The 21,098-nt window shown below is 38.9% G+C and overlaps 1 protein-coding gene across 2 annotated transcripts in view; it reads right to left on the bottom strand.

Annotated features, from left to right (window-relative positions):
* Nucleotides 1-21,098, bottom strand: part of helz (helicase with zinc finger) — a 48,618-nt gene that overhangs the window by 12,191 nt on the left and 15,329 nt on the right. For both annotated transcript variants that reach the window (XM_084560932.1, XM_084560933.1), the window contains exons 13-24: nt 20,465-20,591; nt 20,118-20,330; nt 18,228-18,358; nt 16,080-16,259; nt 13,450-13,551; nt 12,143-12,321; nt 9,026-9,144; nt 7,731-7,876; nt 6,378-6,525; nt 3,359-3,542; nt 2,548-2,776; nt 1,297-1,573 (exon numbers count right to left, since the gene is read on the bottom strand). In XM_084560932.1, coding sequence (XP_084417058.1) covers nt 1,297-1,573; nt 2,548-2,776; nt 3,359-3,542; nt 6,378-6,525; nt 7,731-7,876; nt 9,026-9,144; nt 12,143-12,321; nt 13,450-13,551; nt 16,080-16,259; nt 18,228-18,358; nt 20,118-20,330; nt 20,465-20,591 — 2,035 coding nt within the window. The remainder of the gene's footprint in view (nt 1-1,296; nt 1,574-2,547; nt 2,777-3,358; nt 3,543-6,377; nt 6,526-7,730; nt 7,877-9,025; nt 9,145-12,142; nt 12,322-13,449; nt 13,552-16,079; nt 16,260-18,227; nt 18,359-20,117; nt 20,331-20,464; nt 20,592-21,098) is intronic.

The following is a 21,098-nucleotide window of genomic DNA, read 5'->3' as shown; positions in this document are numbered from 1 at the left end:
TGAAGCCAATAAGTCTGGTAAAATGGATGTCCAACAATAACAGCACTGCATGCTTTTAGTTTAAATTAGTATTTTTAGAAGTAATTGCAGCAACAAGTTTTCAAAGGTTTTCTCTGTGCTTTGAAATATCAGCTGATTATAGGCTGAAGGAAACAATAAATTGCACATTGTGCATGGTAGTAACACTATGTCTGTGTATGCTGTATAATTGTGAGCTATGTAGTATGATTGTGCAGATACAAGAGGAGCATTCGTGTCTCCAAAGCTGACTGATACTGCGGAGCTTCAGCTCATTAGGCCCAGTGGGTGATGGCAGCAGGTTGGCAGCTGTGGTGATTTCGTTAACCTTTACCTCAGGGTAGGCAGGGAGGGCAGGGAGGGCAGACAGACACGGAAAGACATTTCAACCTGAGCTAAACAATCAAACAACAGATCCTTCTGCCAAACCTGCAATGCTTATTTCTGTGCGTTTTTTGTGGCGGCTAAGGTGACTGATCACAAAATTGTGTCCTGTGGCGAAAATTCATCATTTTAATAAAGATAAGGTTTGTGCTAGAATATGAAAAGCTTTTATCATTATTATTCTCTAAAAAACAAGAAGTGCTCAATTTATCTTTGATTAACTGTCTGCTACTTCTCTAAAACAGTAAGTGGCCACCTAACACATAACATTAACACAGATGTAGATTTACAAATTTCTTTCTCATATTCAGCATGTGAATGTAAAACAAACATGTTTATCAGGGGTGACATCCTCTGGTAACATAAAGAAAGCAAAGATGTACTGTATATCAGTTTTCCACAAGCAGGCCAAACTTCTCCACAAAGCAGTTTTCTTAGTTGGTTAAGAGTCAGTGCTCTCATATTGTGCTATGTTTATTGTATCATATGTCTGAGTTGGGAAGCATGGTGTGTTGCTATGACAACCAGAAAGAAACCATATGTTGTCATTAGCAGTGGCTTTACTGCATATTTAACTGCTTTTAATTAAGTGATTTAGTTCTTGTAAATGCCGACAAGTTCTTTGATGTGGTAAAATGTAAACTAATTGAACAAAAAGTGATAAATCTTGCAGCACATTTGGCCTGTCATCAAGACAGTCTGCTTTAGAAAGTACTACTTCACCTACCTGCTTTTCTTTCTTTCTGCCACTTAGTTGACGTTCATTTTCATTTAGTTTTTTCCCCCACAGTTCTACTATTTAGTGTCTTGATTTAAACAACAACCTAAAAATTGCCAGTGGTAGATGGAAATGCAGTAATTCCTTCCTCTGGGTCCTCTTGAGAAACACCTTACCTTGGGGGGGGACTGCTGCTGCTGTGGGCCCTGCTTATTGGAGGGGGGCTGTGCATGCTGAGCATGCGGATGATGGTGGGGGTGGAGGGCCTGCGAAGAGGAGTGGTGTCCTTGCAGTGGCCTCAGGGCACGGGGGATGAACTCTGGGGCCAGTGGGTTGAGGACATAGGTCTTCTTGAGCTCCAAGGCCTCCAGCTGAGCCTTGATCTGCTCAAAGGTGATGCCGTGCAGGCTGGAGTTTTCGTGGCAGATGGAAATAAAATGCTCCCAGAATTTTCTGGAAATGGCCAAAAAAGAGACAACAGATGTAGAGAGGTTTTCCTTGTTTCTGTCCTTGTTTAAGGAGCTTCATAGCTTTTCTTATCAGATTCTTGTTGGCAGTGTAATAAATAACTGGCAGCCGAGCCGAGTTTTATGAGTTAATGGTAAACAACAACATGCAGGTTCTCTAAAATGTGCAGTACAAAACTTTTGCCTTTCAACCAAACCAAACCAGTTGATCAGGGACACTGCCTGACTAATGGAAAGAAGCAAAAAAAGGGGTGCAAGAGCAATACCTATTGTTTAAAAAAATCAATCTTTGCCTTTAGTGACCTGATTCAGAAACACAGAATAACTATGGAGTTGTGAGCCGTTTTGTCTTTCAAACCATCACTGGTAACTGCAGTTTGTTACATAACTAGATCATCAAAATTGACCCACAACACAGAACCAAAAAAATGATTTTGCCAGCAACCTTTAGTTTCACTCTAACACACCTAGGCTCCTCTCAGATGAATGCATCTTACAACTCCTTCAGCTACTTCACTGACCTAGACCTTCAATTACTGGAGATTCAGTGTTAGGTAAACAATGCATCCACTTCAAACCCATCAATTTAGCTGGTCTGTGTCGGCGGGCTGACATTTGCAAACAACAGTAAAATCCTTGACATGCTGTGTCAACTTTCATAGACAAAACACAGCTGCAATGGAGAAATGATGTGATAGCGCTATAAAAGCAGGGGGAACAATACAGTGGTCCATAATTAACTTTTATTATTATTATTTTTTTTTTTTTTTTAAAACTGAAGCTTCTCTTAATAACTGTGATTCCTCTAATATATGAGGCTCTATGAGGGTGTACATATGTATCTATCATATGACCACTGCAAATAAGACTATACCATAAAGGCCACAAACTTTTGCTATGTCACAGTATTGAAGGCTAAGATTAAAACTGCCCGTATTTACGGCCTGTATTTTTTCTTACCTGCAGCGCCCAACAGAGCACAGTGCTATGGGGTCCCCCACGACTGCAACCAGGGACTGAGCTCTGGTGATGGCTGTGTTGAGTAGCTTGTAGTTGGACAGGAATCCATAGTCGAGGTCCTCTGTTGAGTCCTCAACTAGCTGCTCTTTACGCTTGATAGCTGTCTGCTTGTGCTTGCAGGTGTGCCGTGTCCGCACAGTGCTGAGAAACAGCACCCGGAACTGTTTACCTGCAAACACACACTGCTTAGTATCTAAGCAGTCTGAAAACTGCTAAGCCCCACACACCTCCTTATAAGGGGATAGTGATAACTCAGTGATAACTGAAAACACAAAAGTCACTAGAAGTAACCAAGAGAAAACATTTCTAATAGTAAATGATCTTATAACTCCAGAAGTGGTTCACAAAACTTGAGTACAGTTTTTCATCTGTTTGTGAATGTGTCTACCTGTTTCATGTGTGTTTTAAGAGGAAAAGCTTGATGCAATACAAGAGAAAGCTGAGGAGAATAGAGATTTAGGGTAATATATCTCTGATATTAAGCATCATTTTAATTGCATATGAACACTGTCATTTGACACATTGAAATGTGGGAGACAAACTTGATAGGGAAATATTAATGAAGCACCAGGGGATTCAAGTGTTTGAAATTTATTGAAAATATAAAATTTCCCATTGCTGTGATATAATTATTATATTAACCATAAGATTTAACAGATAAAATGAGATGAAGAACTTACAGTAAATACTATGTGCCTTGTTAATTGCACACTAAAGAGGCTACTGAGGCCATCTCTAGTGGTTTTCTCACCTTGGACATTGAGCACTCTTTCCACGCTGACCTCATGCATTCTCTTCTTTCTGAGCTCCGCACGGATACGGAACACCTGGTCAGCATACGGTGACACCACCCCGATGCTGCCATCGTCCAGCTTACCCCAGGCCACTGGCCACTTCTTGCGCAACTCTTCCACCCGCTCTACAATCTCAAATACCTGAGAAAATGGACAGCGAGTGCAGAAGTTTAGAGATGTTAACTCTAACACATAACATTTACAAAACAGCAAATCAAATGTTAACATAAAACGTTCATGATGAACACGTATATTTAAGTAATTTAAGACAGTATTTATTTACATACAAGATGATGAAAATGATCTGTTACATCATTACACTGAGCTAAGTTCTCCCAAAAAGTTTTATCCAAAGGATTAAACTAATAAATAATTATTCCCCCCCCCCCCCCCCAATTTTAACCAACAATGCTTAGAATATCGCACTCTACCTGCTTGGCATCAACTAACCTATGGTTGCATTAACTAAATTGTGTCAAACCATGAAAAAGAACATCATTCACAGTAACAGGCGGTTGTTTAGACTTCTGCGTTAAGTTGACGCACGGACTACGGCAATAACGTAGACACCTACGCAGACCCTAGCGCCGTAGCGGACGTGCACCTCCCCAGAAATGTAACTACACGCCGCGGTGACGCATAGGGCAAGAGCTGTGATTGGAATTAGCATGTTTCCGCTTTAGTATTTCCGGCTGCTTCTCCGTCTCTGCAATTTTCGAATTGATCGTTTTGGATCAATAAAGAATCAGTAAGGTTAACTGAAGTTTGGAGATATAGATACAGATACAGACATTTGTACGACTCATTGTTGAAAGAGAAGCAGGGAGTAGAAACAAAAATTGACCCGATTGGCAAAAAAAGACACAGCGGCGACTAGCGTTTGGGTGGCATTGTTATGGAGCGGGCCACATTGACGAGCACACAAGTATAAATGGCTCGTTGGCTACGTGCGTAGGTGTTTAGGTCCATGTAACCATGTAACCACCCTAAAGGTCACATGGTCCTGCTATTCTACTCAAAGACTTTAATACCCTAAAAAAACAATCATAAATCTTGTGTGTAATATTTCACCTCAATAATAATAATAATAATAATAATAATAATAATAATAATAATAATCACTCATATGTTTTATGCAATGTGACAGAGGAAGAGGTGACAAAAATTCATGCGCTCTTCACACTATGAATCTGAAACATATCCCAACCTGAAAAGATCTGTGGGAAGTCAGAGACTAAGGGATATATTTCCCCGGGTTAAAAGGCAACAGCCACAAAAGATATAAATAATAATAAATGAAGGTGGAAACACTATGAAACTTGTGTGATAAAGACCGATCAGCACTACATCCTCATACACAGATAAATTTGTAGTGTTTAAAATATGGACAATTTAGACCTAATAGACTTAATATCATATCTGCAGCTCAGTTTTATTTTGAGATGATAAACTGTGCAATACTTTTCTCAGGTTTCATGAAAGTATCCAAATTTGCTTAAATATTAGTTACTAAAACATAAAAAAGTTTTTCCTGTGAATCCACACTGTTCTTTTATCACATAAGCAGTCTTTCAATTTCAGTTCAGAGCTTAGGCATACTCCGGGAGGCTTTGAACTGTCATGAAAATATTGTCTTCCATTTGAAGCTAAGCCCATCAAAGACACGTCTGACACGCGAACACAATTTCTGAATGTATTTTAATTCACCAAGCTTATGATGATGTTATAACGGTTTGACATGGCTGCTGTACTAAAGAGACAGGAGTTAATTCATTTGGCATTGTTGACAGTTTGGGAGCAAAATCAAGAGGCATCCATGTTTTAACTGGTTGGAGTGTGTCATCATAGGGTCAGCGGCCACAGACAGCCAATGACGACAACCAAGTGACCCTACGGAGGAACCAATCTAAAGCTAGAACTGTCAGTGAATCATGCATCATGGGTGTCAAATGTAGCTCTCGCTTGGTGTAACCGAGTTTATGGGTTTCATTTTCAATTATGAGAAAAAGACACTGACTGGTCTTAATGATCATGAGGCAAAATAAATACAGCCAATCAGTATCAGGTTCTGCTTTGGAGTGTTTCCACAAACTCAGTAAATAATATCAGTGGATCAAATTCCTGAAATATTTAACTGGGAAATTTAGTTCAAATGTTTAAATCTGTATTCAAACTAAACTGAAAAGTAGTTACTTTTGCAAACCATACTTTTATGGTTTGCAAGTGTTTAGTCATGCTCTGAAAACATTGACAACATATCAGCCAACTACTAATTTATTAATCATATTGAATTAGATTGATACATTACATATAACACCAGCACTACCAGAGTTGATTCTCAGCTGGATTAAACTGGTAAAATCTGACCGCAACTTCTCAATGAATGAAAAACTACAGCAGGCATTTATGGTAGACCTGGACATTAAATACTTTCATTTATTAATTCTTAATTAAATGTATTTATTGTTTTCCTAGTTAACTGCTACAAAGACAAAATACTTAAAAGGCTCTCATTACTAATAAACAGACATCTCTTACGTGTTCTTTTTTTCCTTTTTCGAGCAATCAACCTCCGCTGACGAAGGAGGACCACTGTTAAGTAAGAGGCCTTGAATGGGACTCGGGGCACATTATGTGTTCATGCTACTAAAGGAATAAGGTCAAATGCGACCCAGACCTCCTCCAAATGTGGTCAGATTGGATCTCTTAAAAGCGTCCTTGGTGTGTTCACACCTGTACTTGTCACTTGTAATCAGATTCTCCAGGACGAATGTTGATGCAAAGTCTGAAGTGGGTCATAGTGGCCCTCATTCATAATGCTGATTTCCCTCATATCCCATCACAATTTCTAAATTTAAATCTGCAATTTAGTGTTGTCTAACAAGGGGGAGCAGCAACTACGTTGGTGTTCTGTGACTACAAAGGAGGTGTCCAGGGACAGTACTTGCACATAAAAACACTTTCCAAAAACCATACCTCAGCATTGTTGTAGTAGGCAGTGCTATTCTTCTCCTGAACATCTTCTCCTCTGGCTGTGAAGAAGGTCAGAGGGTAGAAATCCTTATGGGAGGGCTGCTTTCCACTAGCCATTAGCTTTCCATCATAAAACAATTCAGATGTGTAGCTTTAGGAGGAAGAGAAGAAAGGGAAAACATGGTAAATGTGTGCTCATTAAACAGGTTTCATGTAGTGGAATTTTAATTAAAACAATGTATAGTCCATCCACAAACATGATAAGTCTTAATTCTAATATATGAAACTTGAAAATAATCATTTTCAATTCTTTCTTCATTGTTGGTGCTATACTATTACTACCTTAACTATAGCTCAATGTTGTGTAACCCATCAAGACACTGACCATACATATATTGTACATGCATCTCAACTTACCTGATAAGGCAAAACAAAACATATACCTTATAGTATTGCACTAAACTGTCAAATAACCCTTGAACCTGGAGTTTTCTTATAATCTTCTGACCTACACTTCCAATGTAGTATTGTCAGCATGAACAGAAACTTAAGAAGGATTTAAGCACTGTGTCAGTGGATGTCTATTTTGACCATTCTTTATAACATTCCCCAACCCCGCTGTCTTGTAGTCCCCATTCTTGTTTCTTCTCAGTTTCTGTCCAAGAATGCAACCATATCAAGCAGCAGCATTTCCACCCAAAGTACTCAAAATTTAATTTTCCCCAATAGCATTTGTCAAGCAACCAAAACCTTTCTTCAAACTATAGCTGTCTGCGGTTACACCACTGACTAAAGACACACACAGAGTATTCCACTGATATAGAAGAAGAATTGTATAGTAGCTTCATATACTCCACCCCAAAAGTAATAGATGCAGTAGTGCAGGAGACTATACAACAGACATGTATACATTTTTAACACTGCAACAAAATTAAGCAGCATGTGCTGCTGCTGAACATGATTTACTGATTTGCAAACAGAGTCAATACTGGAAAACAAATGAGTATAGTAGCATGTGGATTCAAAATGACAAGACTTTTCAAAATGCTGAACGCTAGTACTACCAGTACCCCATCAATCAGAAATGTGCTGCAAGTTTCTTTACTTCTGTAAAGTACTTTCCCAAAGCAGGGACTTTCTGGGAGGACTTAATGTAGTCACTGGTGCCTGAGATGCAAATGAGCACAGACACTGGGTAAAGTTACTGTGGCACAAACACAGCTAATGTCTCCCTGGAGATACTGGCCTTCCAGCGTGGTCATTTTTAACGACTATAACCATCACCCCCTCCTCCTCCACCTTTTCAGCCTCTACTCCTAGAGTCCACACAAGGCAGTGCCGAGGGCTCACACCTACTTGATGATAGCTTCATGGGAGCGGTAGTTCTCACAGAGCAGGATGCGACAGGGGAACTCAGGGGGGTAGTGCTCATACAGTCGATCCAGCAGTGACACGTGCAGGTTACGTTCCCGTGCAAACTCACTGTACACAAATGGACTGAGCTGTAAACCAATGGACAGAGAATAAAGGGTTAGGGTTAGGTTTAGATTTTTTATTTTCCCACACTCTCAAAATCATCATGTCTCCTTTCTGTTCAACTGTGAAATACAGTTTAGAATACAATATCTAATAATGATGAGTCAAACATTTAGGTCTTTTTGTGATTCATTGAGGGAATATTAATCAATGAAACAACATGCAGTGTTTGACTGAACGAAAAAAAAAAGGTTCACAGGGCACTTCATATAGCTTGACATGTCAGCTCTACATGATGGTTAATAGCAATCCTTTAAAATCCATTAAGCTAGTAAATTTGGTTTGGTTGTATTTGTTTAATTAGCTACTTTGAGAAATTTACATTGAGTTAGTCTAAATCATAATTTAAGCCAGCCAATGAGAGAGGGACAGCTTGCTTTAATGAGGACCCACAGTCAACAAGAAAGCAAACTATCAATAGAGGCTGTGGCCTTTATTGACAATTCAGTTGCCTATTATGCTCATGAATGGACTGTTGCCGTAGGAACAAAAGGGACAGAGTAAGAAAATCGAAAACAATATTAAGGGCAACATCCTTACTTAGCCTGCAGAATGTTTACATCGTACAAGATAACAGGGTAAATTGGGAAAGCATGTGAAAGCAATTGAGAATAAGACCGGTGGCCATTGTGTTTACACAGAATTAAAGCCATTATTGTATGTTTGACTCTTTGTTGTGGAAATATTGTGCATCATCTAAAAACCAGGATAGCTTGACCGACGCGTGTATAAACAGCAATTGTGTTATCTGAGGTTAAATTAGTTTCTTAAATCAACGTTCCACAGTAGACACTGCCTGTTCTTAAGCATTTAGAAGCAGTAGTAGAAGACACTAAGTCCACTAGATGTCACAACTGCTATCTGCGACTATGTTGCACCAGCCTCTTAAAAGTATGCATTTGATTTAAAGATGATTACATATATAGATTGATAGATCGCTAAAAAAATAAAATCATTTTAGGGAATGGTCCCTGGACCCTATAATGTGCATCTATATAATGTGGTGATTCACACATAAGCACATTAAAAAGTAGATTTTCCTTTGAACTGGCAACATTTGCTCAATGTCTGGTCAAATCCTATCAGTATATTTGGTCACAGCCTATGCTGCTTACCTGCATGTGGTCTCCAGCCAGCACAATGCGGGTGGTCTTGCTAGCTAGAGCAAAAGGCATGATGGTTTCACACTCCATGGCCTGGGCTGCTTCATCCAACAGGACATGAGTGAACAACCCTGGCAGAACAGATGGGACACCAACATCAATTTAACTGGTAGTTGATAATAATATTACTCAGTAATATATATTGTATACATAAGATACTCAGCGTATCACGTATAAGGCAGGGTTTTGTGGACATTTTGAAAATGATTGAACAGTAGCCTAACCCTGATTTAAAAAGCTCAAACTGTGCTCGGCAGTATGAGGGGAGGGGATAAAACAGCATGGCAAATGAGCACTAGAGCGGGGAGCAGAGAAGAGAGGCTGAATAACAACCAGCAGCCTCAAAAGCAAAATCACTTCCACAGGATAGTATATACAGACATGAAATGTGACAGCTGGAAATAACAAAATAAACTCGGGGACTGTCAAAAAGTAAATAACAAAAACAAGGGCTGGCAAAAATGGAGGTCGCGCAGTTTGATTTGAGGCAACAATCACTCTTTAATGTCTGCCTCTGAACAAATGCATGCAAAATGTATTTCAAAGGCATTCTTCCAAGCATAAAGGCTCAAACCTGCTTTCTCCCTTGACTGTATATGTAATTCACTGAAGCATAAACTGACAACCTCCCCCCACTGTGGTCCTGACAAAACGGCATATACTGCTCCAATGGCCTGTGCCTTTGTTTAAATAATGTTTGGAAAATCTTACAACAGACTATATACTGTACGGATTACAACAATGTTGGACTCCTGCCTGTTAGATTTTGTATTCCACCTTCTAGTGGAAGAATTGCCAGATGCAAAGAAAGACTGCTAGATCAAGTAAGTCAGGGTTCAAAGACAGAGTGTTATGCACAAAATGACGCATAAATAATAGGCATGTCTTTAATATAATGCACTTGATGCAGATGGCAGAATGGACAGACAACCAGGATGTGGTGTGTTTCAGTGTGAGGAGAGCAATGAAAATTTTAAATAATTTTAAGAAGTGCTGTTAAAGCCTGATTGGAGCTCTTCAGTTTTCCATGGCTGCACTGAATATTATTTTCTCAACAAGGCAGTCAAAGACCTAATGTAGATGAGCTATTCATTAATTACTGAGGTACCGCACTTTTGGTGACCATGCTATAAACTGAAGTGCACAAGAGCCCTGCTGCATCATGCCTACTTGATTTTTTACTTGTATCCACATGAACACACAATGGCCTAATAACATTCACAAATGATGTACACGGATCATTACAATTGAAAATGTTTCCCCAGGCAGGGCAGTAGAGATTAAAGATTGTCTTTATGAGCAGCAGGTAGACAGACAGGCACACATAAAGGAACATGGTGCTTAATGTTTCACCTGGGACACAGCCACCTGCCTTGGGGAATCTATATCTAAACCAGAGGCCCAAATTACATTTCTGTAGCTGCTATCTGTCATTGGGCTAATAACGGTGTTTTAATTAGGACAAAACGGTGGTAAGAGAAAGAAGGAGAAAGGGATAAGTGATTTGGAAAGTCTCTTACTTGAAAGGGTCTAAGCATGTGACAGAAAGACACGTTTTAATTCTGTTCTCAGACACTTCAGTGTGAACCCCTTTAGGAATCTAAACTTAATTAAAGATGGAAAATCCCTTCCTGACAGCAGAATGAGCCACTAGGCAAAACCTTTATCACAAGGTTGCAATAATCTCACTATAGCTCAATATTTGCCTGAGCCACAGCAGAAAACAGACAGTACTGCGCCGTCTTTTAGCATGCCTACATCTGCCCTGTACATGTGAATAAAAAGCTTAAACTACATTTCTGTGAAAATATTGTTGTCAGTGGTTCATCTAACTTTGATGTCCTTGTTCTTTAGAAATAATAATTATTATAAGGTGTTATTCATCAGATGATGGTATTTCAGCTTATGGCTGCCTAATTACAAGAATGCAGTTGACCCTCAATAAGAGATGGCATTGTGGTTGTTACACACCTAAAGATACTGAAGACTACGCGCAGGAAATTATAGTGTTCAGTATCTTTGGGTTGATTTGATTTAAATAAATGGTTAAAAGACTTGTTAGTAAGCATCACTATTATCACCCTTTGTGCATGTACAGTTTCCATACCCCAAATCTCACCATCTAGCCTATAAAGAAAGAGGAAAGTCAACAAACCAGATATAAAACATATATTTCGGGGAACCTGTGTGTTTGGGGTGGGAGATTTGTTACAGCTACTTAGTTGACTTGCTGGCTCCCAATTGCCTCATTTCCTGGCGATTTTCATCACCATCAAACACCAGGAGAGCAGGATAGATGAAACGCTGGGAAGAGGGCTAATGATGTAAAGTACATCAGAAACAGGCAGATGGTGTTCCCAAGCAACAGACAAAGCCCCCTCCGTTGACACATTAGTGTTGGTTATTAGCTTGCACTGACAAATTGGTTTGTTTTCCATGTCTTTTACACAACTTCAATGAGTTTCATCCCTCTTTAAATGGCAGGCCCCTCCCAACACTGATTGTCAGAGTCACTGGGGATGACCAATGAACGGGAGAATACATTCTGTGAATACAGAATAAATTTTGTTTTTGCTCTACAAATGTTGTACATCTATATGTTTAAAATCAAATACAGTATCTTAACTTTACAGTAAAATTACTTTTAATTGCTTACATTTTGGTATGTTAACTCAGTTATGTTCATTTAAAAATTTTATTATTGTCTCGTTTTCACTTAGAACAGTCCAACAATACAAGACACCTTAAACAATCCGTCATCGCAAAACTTCAGTTCAGTGTGATTATCTGATATATATGACCTTTGAGATATCTGTTACCTTTGGCTTACTTACTTAAATGTAATGTAAAACTACTAATGAGATTTCCAGCTGTCTTAATCCATTCATTAAATTTAAATGATTCAGACTCCCATTGCTGGCTATTGTAGTATAATATAAAATGTTTGATACAGCTATAAAACCCGCCATGTCACATGAAAGCTGCTAAGGACAGTTATTGTCCGTATCTACCATCACTAGTCTGTCTTAGCACACTTGTGATGATTAAATGTCTTTCCTAGCAGCTTACCAGGCTCCAAGTCAAGCTGGCAGAGGTACTGGGAGGTGCTGAGGGTGACCACAACCACGCGGTGCCTGAGGATGTCCTCCCTTGTGGGCATCTGGAAAGTGATGTGTGTGCTGGAGATGAGACAGTACTGCTGGACTACTGGGTGGACCGTCTTCACCCAGCGGTTCCTGAAGTATACCCTGGGGTGACCAAAGAAAACAGGAAGATCAGGAGAAACCTTACAAACAGAAAAAAGCAAATCAAGCAATCCAAAAGTCTGATAATTGTCTTCCATTTAAGCTTGTTTGTTTACAACCACATTCTAAGTTTCGATCCACTTGGGCCATTTGTTTCAGTTCATGGCAGCAAACAACAAATGAGTTCTTTGCAGGAAGAGGGGAAAAAATGAGACAAACTTCTTATGACGTTGTGTATACCTCAAATCTAGAGCAGTGTTGAGCTGTCTTGAGATGTTGCCCTTTGCTAAATACATGTTTTCTAGAGTTCATTTAAAAAGGAAAACTGGGCCAGAAGATGAGCTGATTGGTGATTATGGAGGGATTTAGACTGGAGCTTGTTGAAATCAGACTGACCACTCATGTGAAACAAGTCATTTGATTGCCCATATGTTCCTAGGCATGTGTGTGAACACACAAACACACACACATCCACCCACCCACCAAGGGAACTAAAGCTAGCACATTGGTCAAGGCACTGGGACTGCTAAAACATGATTAGAAGTCACTGATGCAGAGATATCTGTGTGTATGTGTCGGTTTTTGCTGCTTCAAGGTGTTGTTCTAAAATCAGAAGAGTTTTTGAGGTCTCATTCCCAAAGTCAGCAAATGTCTACTCACCACTGTGGGGGAAAACAGCTTAGCCACTCGACAATCTCTGTCTAGTATAGATGTATTATTCTGACTGCAAGCTTCTTCATAATGATTATTCAGTTGATACACAGTATAGATAAGTATTATACAGTGATTCTTGTCAGCTGGTCTATGCTGACAGACAGGCCATAACCGCTGAACACAAAAGATCCTAACCCTAAATACCAATAATTTAAGAGGCAGGAAATGACGTTCTCTTTAAAAGTATGTACACATTATTGATATGAAATGTGTTCCCCTGGGTGCATTAATTATTCAATTAAAAAAAATGCAATCAACTTTATATGCCTTAAAATACACATTTGTATGTGACATTTCATTTGAGACATTACTGCTCATCTTAACAAGACAGTGCATGAAAATATGCAAAGCATTGAGCACGGGTGAATGAAACATGTATTGGCATCACGTGTTGCTTAGCCAAGCAGATTTCTATACCTGAGAGGTCTGGCATGCGGATTGCCTGCTTCAACATAAGGATGAAGGTAGTCCTTAATGTAAAGGTCTGCCGCACTGTTGGAATGGGTGCAAATCAGGACCCTGTAGAGACAAAGACAAAAAATAGCAGGTATGAACTATCATAGACAGTTTCTGCAATACTCAGTGACTGAGACCTAAAAACCACAATTTTATCAGATATCAGCTGCAAGGATAAATCCCACATGGCAAGTGTAAGAAATGTTTATTATTTGGTTTAGTGACCCATAAAAACCTTAAATTAGAGAAATACATAACATTTCTAATATCAATATGACAAATACATTTTGTTGTGCTAGATGATATGATACATTTTTTAATTTTGGGCTGGACTCATCAAAGTGGACAAAAGTAGCCTCACTACTCAATATGTGGTAAATGTAGGAAACCAAGGCTGATCAGGGTCTGTCTTGTTCTCTGTTTTAACAGTGTGATAGCTGGAAGCCCTAGTCCAGAGGGGGTCACTTCCCCTTGTCTTGGCTTTTAAAATATCTATAATTCATCTCAAGCATAGAATAGTAAATGCATTCAGAGTGAAATGAGGAATGAATATTACATTGCTGCACACTTTTCAAATGCCTTTTTTCTTTAAGATTGCATATACACACCCTGCTTTCCCCTATTAAAAAACAAAATGTTAGCTTCTGTTAGGGGACACTGTCCGAGATATTGCATTCATTTTTCATAGACCAGGGAACCATTTATGTGCTTGTGCAACATCGCATTGCTTCTAACTAAAGAAATTGCAGAATTTCCTGTGGGTATGTGCACACAGTGAGGGAGCTTACTAATGATGAAAAATGTCAATGGAAGAAACTTTTGCCATGTTTTATTGTTATACAACACTGTGTGGGCTACTGAAATGACATAACTTGATTGATCACATTATGTTTCGCATGGACTTTTGGCCTACGAAATGCACTGTAATGAAACTAACCACGTGCATTAACCACAAATGACACAAATTCATCCAAATGACCAGGACACGTTGCCTTCGAGTGATAGCACATGGACATTTTACAACATACACGAACCCACAGCACAAAAAGAGGCTCTGAAACACACACACACACACACACACACACACACACACCACAGCTTGATGCTTTATAGTGAGGCAGTGCACAGGCCAGCAACCCTGCCACCACTATCTCGTTTTTTGATTGACCTCCCTTAACATTTGATTCATTTCTGCTGAACAATGCCAAGCCGCCCCCATGAACACATCAAAACCCACTACCATCCCACTGTAAATGTTCTGGTTGAATATATATATACTGTGTATATATTTTTTGTATTTTTGTATATTTGAGAGCCAAATTTCTTTTTTTTTATTTTATTCTATCTTATTCTACTATATTCTATTTTATTTTATTTTATGCGTTATGCGTGCAACAACACCAAAGCAAATTCCTTGCATGTACAAACATGCTTGGTAATAAAGTCTTTTCTGATTCTGATTTATGACTTAGGCTTACATGATTTACACACACCTGCCTTTATCTATATTCCCCGTTCTTTTCCCTCTAATACTTATAATCTCACAGGGAGTGCCAGAAGCCTAAAAGTTCTAAGGGGGAGGTTGTGATATCTAGATTGTTGATTAAGCCATCGTCCACAGTAGGCTTTCATTACCACACCTCTTTTTAGGGGAAATCTATCCCATGCACTGCATAAATGCAACAGTGTTGACACTTTAATCAAACCAGAATAAATGGATAATATTAGTTGTGTATTTGGTTCCACCAACAATAAATCAAAAACTCCATTATGAGCCTTTGTCTTTGGACACAGTTGGGATGAAATTATTGACAAGAAGGCAGCGAGGAGCACACTAATGAGATGTCTTCTTGCTTTGAAGGTGTGTAGATGCGCTGTGCAGCTCATTTACCAGTGTGTGAAACAAGCTTGACAAACTTGTGTTACTTCAACTGGTAAGCTTAACTTGGCTTACAGTGGCACAAAGACACACAATTTTTGCATCCATGAATTTAACATGGACACCTCCTGTAACATAATTTCTGTCATAGCACACATTGTGCAAGCTATAACAAAACCAAATCAATAAAAATAGTGAGATCAAAGTGAGAAATCAGGGAGAGTAGATAAAATATTGAAACCCTACAAAATATAATGCAGTACAATTCAAAAGCAACACAAATTACAACCAAGCCCACATGACAATCGATGTGTGTTTGACAGGCTTGTTGATCACCAATACATTTACTTCACAGGTATGGGAAGTGCCAGCACTTACTCTCACACCCATTAACATGTCAAGACAATCTTTTCACACTTTAAAGTGCTGGAACGAAAAATGTGCTACCAGTTATTACTTTGAGTTTTGTTACTGTTCATTCTCAGTCGCAAAATAATATATCTGATATTTTGTTGATGATGTTTTGTTTTGAGATACATTACAGAATTAGTTCAAATGTAAGATGGCCAGAATGTCACATTATTACAGGAGAAACACAAATTCTCCTTCTAGTTGCCAACAAAGGTCAAAAAGTTTTAAATGCCCTTTGCATAAAAAAAAAAAAAAAAAAAAAAAAAAAAAACAAGCAGAGAAAGAAAACTCATACACCGACCTGCTGTTGTCCTGGCGGAGGATGTGCTTGACAGCCTGTGCCAGGGTGAAGGTCTTGCCGGTACCATAGGGCCCAATGATGAGGATGGGAGGAAGGTGGACAGAGATGGGTGTGGTGATGGCCAGAATGGCTTCTTTCTGCTTGGCATTCAGCCGTGGATCCAGCTGCTCATCCCACTGCCTAGAAGCGGAGGGAGGGTGGGGACATTTTAAAACCTTGGATTTCTAAGTAGTCATCTTCAGGCATTAGATATACATACTCGTGAACAAGGAATAATGATGAATTATAATTAACATGAGTGGAAAGACAAAATTTTACACAGAATAACAATATATGCAAGCACAAACTCCAACTGACAATGTAAGTCGTGTTGTGGGATAAATCGTGTGGTGGCTGGAGATATAAGTCAGCCAGATACAGAAACACAGAGGTAGAAGGTGGGTAAGAAGTGATAGGGAAATGATTCTAGTCAGTCTTTTAGTGTATACATTATTCTCTATAGCCTTACACATTAGAAATTCAGAAATCTTAACAACATACACATACCTGACTATGGTCAAGAAGAGTGCCACAAGCGTACATTTATGTTTCATCATTGTATTTGTCATTTTACTCAATTGTAGGTTTTTTTTGTTTTGTTTTGTTTTTTTAAACAAATGTTCATGGCAGAGAATGTGCAGAATGGGTGTAAACAAGTCATAAACAACAGACTATTCAACAACAAAATAAGAAAAACATTTAAGGGAACAGTGCGTAGTAAGAAGGTACTGGTATATGTGGTTAGGAGGGAGTGTTTCATGTATGTGATTTTGCACATATACTTGTGAGTGTGAGTTATCGTGCATTTAGCGTGTGTGTGTGTATATGTGTGCGTCTGCCTGTCTCAAAGCATCACTGTCCTAATTATGAAGACTGCATCTTCTAAAGCTGTGACTCCACCAACACCAATTGACTGAACTCCGACTAAGTCATAGTTGGGGGCCTGAGAGATTTCTCAGCATGAGAAAACAAGACACTAGGGTATAAAACATTTGGCCATCTGATACGGTACAATTAATCATGGTACAGCAATCAAATATTTGTAGGTTTTAGAATTTTTTTCCTTTTGTTCCTTAACTGTACTGTATATAAACTGAGGCGCTCAAATGCACGCGTTCATTATCATCTTAACTACCCAGGTGAAATACATGGAAGGATCAAGACACTGTGGCAAGATAACAATTTCACATTTCACTCCTAAACGTTTAATTGTGACTCTGTGTTTGCAGATTCCCCATCTAAAATAGTGCCTGATACCAATATGCTTATAAAGACTTTAATGTTATCAACCACTAAGCTTTAAACCACAAAGTATATTTATGATTTGTTTGTAGTTACTAACACTACAGGTATGCTTATGTTAAAACTCAATCAACTACAATAAAGAAACTGTGAGCTTAAGCTAAATTCACTACTTGGTGCCTGTTTAATGTAACATCCTCACTTATCCAAATTCCAATTAAGACAAAAGTCTACATGAATCCTATTCTGGAGCCCAGATAAAGCAGCAGCCAAGACAACCACAGGGGATTATATTTGACTCGGGCTCTTGTCAATAAAGATTACTGCCTCACTTCCCACACCTGCCCAACTTCAGAGAGAGATATCTTAAGCTGAAGGGACCTGCAAACATTATCAAATGGTCAGTGAGTACAGCAAGGCGAGGGATATTCAGTCAGCTCTGGAATTGATGTGGTGTTTCCTCTCTGAGGGTATTTGTCAAACTAATATGATGTGTATATATTAAAGGAGTTTCTGTATAATAAACGTGTGTAGGATTAGTGGTGTTTACTAAGCATAAATGTGCGTGCATTGTGGGTGCAAACATTTTCCCTCACTTCTAAAAATATATAAACGGACAATGCATCTGAAGAATTATTTATGTCTGCAGTGAAATAGGTTTTAGTTTGTTTTACTTCGTGTTCCCATTGACTGAAGGGAATAAGACAACAAGCAGGAGAAGGAAAACTATTATGTATTTTATCAGAAAAGTATATTCTCTGTCTGAATAAGTATTTGTTAGTTGCCTACACAACTTCTGCAGAAGACTTAGGCATGTGTGTATGTGTATGTGCGTGTGTGTGATTGTGTACATGGTGGAATACACACCTGTTGGGGCTCCAGGGGATGGTGGGGACAAGGCTAACATCAGGGAAAAGGATGGTATTATCTTTGATGCGATCCAGGGCATAGTGCATCTCACAGAGTGGCAGTCTGTTCAGCTGGAACTGGAGCTCCACCTGACGCAGAGTCCACACAAAGAGCTTGTTAATTCAGTGGCCTATATATGTGTACAGGCCAAACGAATTCACACATGTGCACAATACATTACTTTTCAATCAAACAAATAAAAAACAGGTTTTGCAGTGGTTGTGGAGTGGAATATTCATGCCCCCTCAAAACCAAAATTGTATGATTTATGAATGCAGAACATTCATAAATCCACACGCAACTAATTAAACTGAGCGGACGTAACATGCGGATATACTGTCATAATCATATACAGTCTATCCACCTGTCATCAAAATGCGTCTAAAAAATATATAGATAAAAATCCCACAACAATTGTCACACTTGGTGATACTTTTATCTTTCACAGTGATGGCAGCATCACGGTGTGGAGATTCTTCACACTGAGAGGGAGTGGAAGACTGGGTGGGACAGTAACAACTGCAAACCTCCTATCAAAATGTCTGTTACTGTGTTGTACACTGGCTTTGCCAACTTTTATCCATTTTTAACACGACATCATGAAGAACCACGCATCAAGACGATTTACATTTGCTACTTCTTCCACCGGAAGCATAGAATCACCCAGATTGCTTTTTACTGCTACACAGCAAATAGTATGACCCTGACATCAATCTTGCATAGAGACAGGAGACAATGCAACACAACACCTGCCGTAGAAACTACAAGACTAATTCTCTCTCATTTTCACTGATGTTTGGGAACGAAGTATCTGGAAAGTTTGATGTGAAGTGGCGTTTAATGTGTCGTTCCAAACAGTTATGTCATTTAAATGTATTTAAAAGTGTTACTGTGGTGCATTTTAAATAAATGTTTTAAACTTAACATAACCTCTTTATTTTATCAATATATAACTGAAAACAATATTTACACCATACAGTGTAAATATGGAGTAAACACCTGTAGAAGTTAATAACTGACACTGTGAGAAAGTTGATATCTATCACTACACAGTAGTGTTGAGAGAAATGAACACTGGTTAGTATTGGGAAGTGTTAAATTTTAGTTATAAGAAGAGTCAATAATAACAATGTTAACATATCAACACTTCAAAAAGAATAAAACGGACCCATATAGACACTTTAAAAGTGTTGAGATTAACTCTGATGGTGTTGATTTGGGTATGCTGATTTTGCTGTGTAGAAGGCCTTGTCATCATAAAACAGGCAAAGGCTAATAACAGCCAAACTATAAAGTATTCAGTGCTTTGGGGTTGTAGTGTGACAAAAGTGGAGAAGAAAGACAAAGCAAAAGAGAGAAACAACAAATACATTACAACAGAAAGTCTGAGATATCAAAGAATGGGAAGAGTATGAAACATCAAGGTGGAGTGGAATAAGAGCCCACAAAGCAAGGCAAAAGGAGAATGTGAAGACGAAAAAGATGATTGTGCTCCCACAGGGATAGAATAGGGGTTGTTTTTATAAATGTTAAAACAGTGACTTGTTTCCCCTGCCGACATCAGACTAGAGAAATATCAAGCTGAAGTAGCTGAAGGTAGAGTCATTCAGAAAAGATTACATCTGCACTCAACACTGCCATCAATGCCCACACAGGTTTCTTGGAAACATTTCTAACCTTTTGTGAAAACACCAACACATGAACCACTCATCCTTTCACAGGGTCTAACATCTACTAAGCCACACACACATAAAAAAAACTTCTATGAAATCAGATCATTTACTAGACCTCTCCACCATTATTTCATCTAACACGCCACCAAGAAAGTGAGTGTGGTGCTGCCTATACCTGTAATTCTCTGTCAGGCAGCAGCCCCAGTTCCTCACAGCAGTCCTTGCAGATCCTTAGGAAGATGTAATCCTTAGTCTTCTCCTCAATCACAGCCTCATATACACGCTCTTTGACCCCAGGAGGTGGCTTGCTGCTGAAGCACTCACGACCCAGTGGCAGCAGCAGAACTGAATTTACCTTGGTCATCACTAGCCGCCCAGCTAGTGTGTCCTAATGTATGGGGAAAAAAACATAGTTAAGGTTAGTTACCTAGATATCAGGTACCTTTGGGCTCCGTGTAGCAAAGAGAGAAAGCAATGTGCCAATGTGTGCACAGTAACTGCTACTGCACCAAATCAAGTTACCTCAGAAAGTGTTTCAGTGAGTTTGAAACGTGCAAAGAGCTGTCCATTCTGGGCATACTTGGCTCCAACAGAGATGCCCGTCAGCATAAAGCTAGTAACCAGCTGCAGATTCACCTTGATGTTAAACCTAGGAGGCAAAAGTGACATTAGTTATGCATTTGAAAACATCTATCCTAAACTTATAAGTCAGTATATGGATTAATAGCAAATATGATGCTGTGATAAATTATCATTAAACTAGTATAATTTCCACAATACATTCTCCTTTGACTCAGACATGTAAACCCCTCCTTTACCACAGACAATTTAACACTGGAACTGCTGCACTTTCTGGCAGTCCACCCTTTTGTCTCATATTAATATACATCCCTGCTTTCGCTTTGTAAAGACTGACCAACTAAACAAAACACTGTCAACGAGGAGCCTAAAACAAAAAGATAGCCAAAACATTTAAATAAACTGGTCTTTTAGAGAAAAACAACCACTGGCACAAAGGTAACACAAGCAGATATGTAGTGGGAAACCGAAGCACTTTTGGGAAAAATATCAATTTCGCTTTAGATTGTTTGAGATTGCCTCTGTGGTGTCAGCAGGATCTGAAATGATGAAATGGTTAGAAATATTGGTGATGAAC

Source organism: Chelon labrosus (assembly GCF_963514085.1).
Source record: "Chelon labrosus genome assembly, chromosome: 2".
Classification (NCBI taxonomy): domain Eukaryota; kingdom Metazoa; phylum Chordata; class Actinopteri; order Mugiliformes; family Mugilidae; genus Chelon; species Chelon labrosus.
This window is presented reverse-complemented; position numbering and strand designations above follow the sequence as displayed.